The sequence below is a fragment of the Eptatretus burgeri genome, chromosome 7 (assembly GCF_056783735.1).
Source record: "Eptatretus burgeri isolate ZD-2024b chromosome 7, Ebu_testis_v1, whole genome shotgun sequence".
Taxonomy (NCBI): Eukaryota; Metazoa; Chordata; class Myxini; order Myxiniformes; family Myxinidae; genus Eptatretus; species Eptatretus burgeri.
In genome coordinates this window covers 110,782,639-110,790,138 of record NC_140967.1, presented here as the reverse complement: position 1 = coordinate 110,790,138, position 7,500 = coordinate 110,782,639, and the positions used below count along the sequence as shown (strand labels likewise).

The 7,500-nt window shown below is 45.4% G+C and overlaps 1 protein-coding gene across 5 annotated transcripts in view; it reads left to right on the top strand.

Annotated features, from left to right (window-relative positions):
• Positions 1-7,500, top strand: part of LOC147024094 (protein phosphatase 1B-like) — a 136,978-nt gene that overhangs the window by 57,235 nt on the left and 72,243 nt on the right. For all 5 annotated transcript variants that reach the window (XM_085890286.1, XM_085890285.1, XM_085890287.1 and 2 more), the window contains 2 exons: positions 4,508-4,625; positions 4,936-5,047. In XM_085890286.1, the coding sequence (XP_085746412.1) occupies positions 4,508-4,625; positions 4,936-5,047 (230 nt within the window). The remainder of the gene's footprint in view (positions 1-4,507; positions 4,626-4,935; positions 5,048-7,500) is intronic.

The window sequence follows — 7,500 nt, the reverse complement described above, 5'->3', positions numbered from 1 at the left end:
TCTCTCCCGATTCAGAAACTCCCTCAACAACTGCCTCGATTCGCTCCGCGCTCGGTGCTTTATAGTCCGACAGGAGAAACCATATGCAGATTTTTCGATCAGGAATCGCTCGGGGGCGGAGCCACGCTCCCCATTGGACAGAGGAAAAGTGGGCGTGAATCGTTCTTGATCCGATTTCTCGGAAAGGCTGGTGTTTTTGCACCCGTTGCTCGGTGCGCGCCCTGTACTAGTCCAGGATCGGTGCCCACAAGCGGCGCGGGAATGGCGGTGATGCGATGGTTGCGAGAGCGAGATGTGACGGCAAGGGTCGTGGCTGTTGGCGTTGTTGTTGTTGTGAAGCGGCGTTGCGGTTGGTGGTTGTTGTGTGAAGGCTGTTGAGACGTGGTTGGTGGTGGTTGTGGTGGTAGTAATGGTGGCTGGTCCAAAATAAAGATAGTAAAAGAAAAACGGTTATCTAAAAGGGTCGCAGCCCGAATGAATAACATTTATTCCCTCTAAACAACGGGTTTGGGCCTAACTACACATATACTTACAGAGATATCTCACCTACGGGACCTGAATGGTGGTTTGCGAATTTCGTCAACCACAACACTACCCCCTCCCCTTTTTACAGACTCGTCCCGAGTCGTCAAATTTTTGTGTGCCATCATGTGTAGTTCTCCCCTAGTACATTTTACCTACGGATCCCTGAGTGCGACATTCATGGTATTCGTGTCCCCAAAATAAATAACCTGAGGGCTGAGTAACTACCTAAACAAACTCACTCACACGGACGACTTAAATAAAATTGCCGGCGCTAAGACAGACATGCCGGGGGCGCACTCATATTTACAGTACATCTTAACCTTAACTTACAAATTTTACACTAAACCATGGCCCAGGATCACTGAACTCTGCAAAAAGAAAGCAGTTAGCAGGGAGCCAGGCTGCTCGCATGCAGTCTCTGGCTCAAACAATGCAGGTGACAGGGAACGTGGCCGGCTGCTCACTCGCAGTCCAAGGCCTTCCCTTTTTAACTGAACGCAGTGACCCACAATGGTGCATGGGCTGCACAAACGCAGTCTCCGTGCCAGCTCAAGTGGCACACGCAATGAACACAACGAATGGATGGATGAATGGATGGACGCAAACACGGTGCACGGGCCGCCACTGCAGGCCCGTGTTGTAGCTGCCAACAGGGCAGTTCTCGCAGCTTGCAAACTGTTGCTTTCTGATCCTGGCGCACATGGCAATGAACAGGGGGGGGGGGCAAAGCAAAAATTGAACGGGGCTGGTGAACAGGGGCAGTGGGCATGGCATGGCAAAGGTGATCAGGCAAACACAGCCTGCAGAACAAGGCCGCTGCAGGCAAACACAGCCGGCAGATGAACTGGCCGGCACAGGCCTTGCAGAAAACAGCTGCAGACGATCCGGCCAGTACAGGCCTTGCAGCAAAACAACAGCTGCCGATGAAACTGGCCAGCCTTCGCCGTTCAGTGGAGTTTGGTGGAGGGAGTGCGGTGGTGCTGGCCACTCGGAAGGCGGGCTCGGACCTACTCTACGGTCTCCCTCCCAACCTATCGCCTTTGCCTGTCACTGTCTATACCCACTCCCTTAATTTGTCAAACCCCAATTTAGCCCCAACTTATTTTTTTTTATTTTTACTTCCCCACTATAAATCGTCCCCTAACCCCCTGTACTGTCCTTGTTCGGCTAACCTATCCTGTCACCTAGCCTACTCCCAACCCCTACGTTCCCTTCCTGGAGGGGAATAAGGGAGAGCTAGCGTGCTGTGTCGAGGCCCAATCCAAGCCTCAGAATGGCCTCCCCAGAGTTCAGCGATCTATAACCAAAGTGGGTCCAGCGGCCCACAACGAGAGCGAGGGGATGGATGGTGCGGAGGGGTACATCTCCTAATCTACCCTAACCATTAACTCTTAAACTACCCCGGGGCTTTCAACAAGCGCCTCTCGCTTAAACTATTGGTTCTAACAACCCAGATTCCCGTCGCCTGTGTTGGTGTCCTCACAATTTCGGGCCTCGCCCCCCAATTTTCTCTCAGTGCCCTCACACGGTCTCATGGCTGGGACACACTCATCACTCGGTCAGACATTCTCCTCACCTCCAATACCCTCTTGACATAATCTTCCTTCAGGATTACCCCGCCACCATTTCTCCTCGCATCCACACCATGGTAGAACAGTTTGAAACCACCTCCAATGCTCCTAGCCTTACTCCCCATCCACTTGGTCTGTTGTACACACAGTATGTCCACCTTTCTTCTCTCCATCATATCAGCCAACTCTCGCCCTTTGCCAGTCAGAGTTCCAACTCTCACCTCCACACTTCTACCCTTCCCCCTCTCCCACTGCCTCCGGACTCGCCTTCCCCGTCTCCTTCTCCTCCTTCGCCCAGCAGTAGCACAATTTCCACTGGTACCCTGCTGACCACCGGTACCGGTGGCGGTCGTTGGTATACACACACAAACATATTTACCAACATTAAACACATGTGTTGGTGTATTTGTCGGTCCCCTTAAAAAGGACGATTTAACAAGGGGGTTTAAAGGCCAATCTTTTCACACTACTGTGTGTTCACTGTAGTCTATTTTTTTAGGAGTAAAAAAACACTCCAAAAACATATTCCATTGAAGAGTAATTTCATCTCTTCTTTTGTAAATGTTGATAGTGACTTGCAACTGGGCCTCAATGGTGGTGTACAGAAGCGTTTAAAACAAATAACAATAAATACAAGGTGCAGGGATGTGAAATTGACCGCATGTGATGTGTAACGCATGCAGAGTAAAACGAGTGTTCATTTACACACGTGCTATGTTTGATATATTTTTATATGTAAAGAAGATACAAGCACACCTGAAACTAGGCTGAGGCTTCAGGCTTTGGCATGCTCACGAGGTTGGTACCCTCAAAATGAAAGGTCCCAGAAGATAAAGAAAATCGGGTAACATTTGTGCATATAGTGTTTTAAAAGAACACTTTTCTTTGTGCAAACATCATATCTTCCATTCTCTGTATATTTAGAATAAAATAATTCGAACCCATCATTTTTGACAGGCTTTTATACTCGTATATGTGTATATGTATGTGTATATATAATTATAATATAATATATATATATATATATATATATATATATATATATATATATATATATAATCATATTATTCCATTTAAATGAAGGTGCAAAGCACCCCTCCCTTTGTATGAAACGGTTTCTCTGTATGCAACCTCAACACAGGGACTGAAAATTCGTTTCTCTGCTTCTACTGGATGATATTGGCTGCAAATTGAGTTATCCAACCTTTAATTGGATAACGAATGACAACGTTTCGGTCAGCAACAGGCAATAATTACAATGTCCCTCCGCTGACCTTTCTTAAGAGTGAAGAAAATAATTATTAAACCTCTCTTATTGACGAAGGGGTTCGCCAAGCTGCACAAACCAATCAAAGCCATGTCCTGGAAACTCCAACTCTTGACTTTCAACCATTAGTATGTGACAGTCAAATAGCCTGGCAGAAAATGCTGTGGGGTGGAGGGGTGTGTTTGTGTATTTGGGCAGGGGGGGGTTGGAGAGAAGGATGGTAGCGAGGGGAACACGTGCTCAAGTTGGGATATCTGCCACTATCACTTTAATGGTCTAACCTGTGAATGTTAACGATGCACAGTTGTAAACTATCACAGGTCGGGTGATTCATCAATGTGTGTGATGTTCCTCGGATGGACGCTAAACTCGGTGTCCCGTGTACCGGCATTCGTTTGTGGATGTTGAAGAATCCACGATGTCCTTCGCGAAGGGTAGGTGAGCGATCGCCGGCGCACTAGCCATATTACAAATCCCTGCCCTAACCTACAGAAGGTATTGCATCAACGAAAGGAGGAGACCATCTGCACAGATGATAAACCCTTCACTTTTATGTAATAAGAACTTTCCTTTACTCCAAATTGAATACTACTTCTATCAGTACCACAAACACTACATTAATGGCGTCATTTATTCTTACCTTCTTGTGGGTCAGCTGGGGACATTTTTGGCTAAAGTATTTCATAACCCAGATGCTTGAGGTTACACTGAAGGTGAGAGAAATTTGTAAATTGGCCAGTGTGCTGGTGATAACTGACCTACTCTTTAAGCAAGACTCCTTGTGATCTTTAATGTTCACCAACTAATGCTAGCAGATGGGACATCCTGCTTAATGTCCACCTGAGAGAAAGGGACACATTGTGATGTCACACCCTGCCTGTGAATCATGATTCCGACAGTTCATAGTCAAGTTGGGAATGTAACCCAGACAAGAAATCTCAAAGGTAAGTGTGCTGTCTCTGTACCATCATGTTGGACCTTATAATGTATACAGTCTGAGTACATACTGTACATACTTTGAATGAGGATCTTGAATGATGTACGTACATATCTTGTATTTTTCATGTGGTAACCAAATGCAAAAAATGCATTAACATTTTCATTTAGCACTCTGTAATTCCCTTTCTTGACGTGTTGCACGCAGGGCAGCCGTGATAACATGAGTGCAATATTGATTTGCTTTCAAAACTCACCCAAAATCTGTCCAGAACTTGTACAACAAGAAAAGGAATTGGACAAATTGCTTGAAACCAAGGTTGAAGGTAAATATGATTTTAATATTTAGTGTATAATTTCAGTCTCAAACTGAATTGACTGTTCCAAATCTGATGTCATCGCCTTGAGAACCACGAAGGACATTTATAACGTTCTGGGAATTGGGTATAAGCAATAGTTCAAAAAATGCCAACCTTTTTCTTGTTTTTATTGTTTTCTTTTGTCCTAATTCTGTATATATTTGTATTTTTTTAAACCAAAATTCATGGCCATTTCTTGGACTCTTGTGAGTATTTCGTTCTGATTACATATTAATGGCCCATGTTTAATGTGATTTGGTGGATCTCTATTTTTCAGAGTTGTTGAAAAGAAGTGGTGAGGAAGCCATTCCTGACATCGTCTCTTTGATGCGTTCGCTCTCGATGGAGGATATTCCAAACCTACCACCTGGGGGTGGTCTGGCGAGCAAGTAAGTCACATGAACACAATCTCAAAACCATGCAATGCTCTTTAAAACCTCGTCGTTGGATCATTTTTCCTAAATGTCATTATGTTTTGTTTTTTTGTCATGGCAAATATAAATAATAATGTCTCAAAAGATGATATTTGGTGATAAGTTGCCTGGATCGTCAGCTCAGACAGTTTATAGTTGTATGTGTGACTGCACACTGCATTCGTTTTTTGTTTTTTTTGGAAACCTTGTCGAGGCTCGTATGAGAGCGAACACACAACGCACAGCTAGGGGGCATGAGACAAGATGGGCAGGAGAGGGGAGGACAAAACAGTGGGGAACAGAGACATTAGGAGATCTGTGGAAGGGAGAGGGATGGGGTGGGGAACGCAGGCTATACCAGATGGACATTACAGGGACTATCAGGAAGGAAAGCAAGGAATTTGATTGAAGGAGGTGGGCTTGGGGTGGATTAACGGGGATATAAAAGATCGAGGTTTTGGATGGGGGAAGATAAGAGGTGGTGGGGAACTGCAGTTTTGAAGCCCTGGAGGGAAGAATGGGATTGAAGAGAGTGTGGGAGTTTATGCCAAAGGCAGGAAAAAAGAGGAATGAAAGTGTGAAGGTGAGCAGTGATTCGTGATTTTGGTAGTTTTACCAGAAGGGGGTTGCTGGCAGACCTTGTGCGTCCTGCGGAAATATGGTGGGGACAAATCGCAGACAGAGTGGGGGGGGGGGGCGAGACCGGAGAGGAGATGGCAGAAGCCAGAAAGACCACCAACCTGCTTGCGGTGAGAGAGTGAGAGGCCCAAAGACAGCCTCATCGTGGGAGATACCAACGATCCTAAATGCCTTGGTTTCCACAGCGTGAAACCGAGAAAGGTGAGAGGCAGGAGCACCAGCCCAGAGGGGAGAGCAGTACTCCATCAGGCTGTGGACGAAAGCTTTGTATGTGGTCAGGAGCTCAGGTGGGCCGATGAAGGACTTTGCACGGTGGAGGATCCCCAATCGTCGATTGCCTTTGGAGGTGTTGTATAATTTTATAGTTTACATTTTAACGGACTCGATGTAAATCCTGTTACTCAAATGAAAGCCACAATTAATTCACTGTCCACAACCGAAAGTACATTACATCAGATAATTTTATTTTAACTTGGTACCAAGGAGTACAGCCCACTGAGATAGTAAGCATCCACAATGATTTGCACTAAACCAAGGTTACATTTTCTGGCATTTATATGCTTTTTGGAGAGTGGAGGGGGCTGCTAAGCTTTACGCAAAGATCTCCAACTGCAATATGTGTCTTCTAGGTGAAAAGCGAATGATGTAATCATGGCAAAAGTTGCAGTGTTATCAACCAGGTCACTTTGTTCCATAGCAAGACATTCCTTTTACCAACATTTAGGTTAAAAGACTCTTGGGTAAAGGAAAGCATTACTGACAGCCAATTCGACTTAGAGCATAAAAATTAAATTTATAAAACACCAGCAACAATTATAATTGAGAGTACCGTAATATAATTATTTTCTCCCACAACTCCCCCCTTTTTCCTTATCAGGAAAATTTGAATAATTATATTACACATGATCACCATACCCCGTTCCTGGAGGAAAAAATATATCAGTTACACAAGTTCAATCAACAATGGCAGCGAGTGCTCATATCATAAGAATGCTGGATAACGACCATTTCAATAGTGTCCCGGCCAGGTTAGTGAGTGTGTTTTTTCCCATTTAATTTGCACCCAACGGGAAATACAGTCGAAGCACTCCTTCAGCTGAAGAGAAGGTAGATCTTGGCAGGTACGAGCTTGGGCCCGACACTGGGTTGAAGGAGATGAAAAGCACTCGAGAGGTGAACAGAGATCCAGCCCCATCAGAGTTTGGGGCCTCGTAGCAGCAGTTTGTGCAATCAGGTTTGATTCACCAAGTGAGATATGCACGTTGGATGCAGCCACGATGGCTGCATGAGCCCCACCACACACCATTGAACACATGTTGCAGATGACTCGCCGTGTGGACCTTCAGGGCCTTCGTTGTGCATTGAAGCAACCACGGCAAGTTCACGATGTATTTGCAGAGCAGCAACTTGTGAGTATGGCTGAGGACATTCCTCCAGGCAGGCACCACACAACGGCGACATCAAGTCTTTGCCTTGCTGTGGTTTGACTTGTCCAACCTCTTCAGTGTTTTTCTTTTTCTTTTTCCACCACCTTGCTCATCTTATCTCCTCAGGAAGGGGGTAGTTTCATGATCACGTGTTGAATGCCCAATCACCCAAATCTGGGTTCTCCCCATCGTCCAATCTTTGGTGGAAGTTCTTCCAAAGCTTCATGAGACGAAATCGTACATTGCATAGTTCAACTGCTCTCAACACTCCGAAACAAACAAAATCAAGGTTAAGCATCGATTAAACATGCCAATCCATAAACGTCATGGGCTCATGTATTTCAACAAGACTGACAAAGGTTC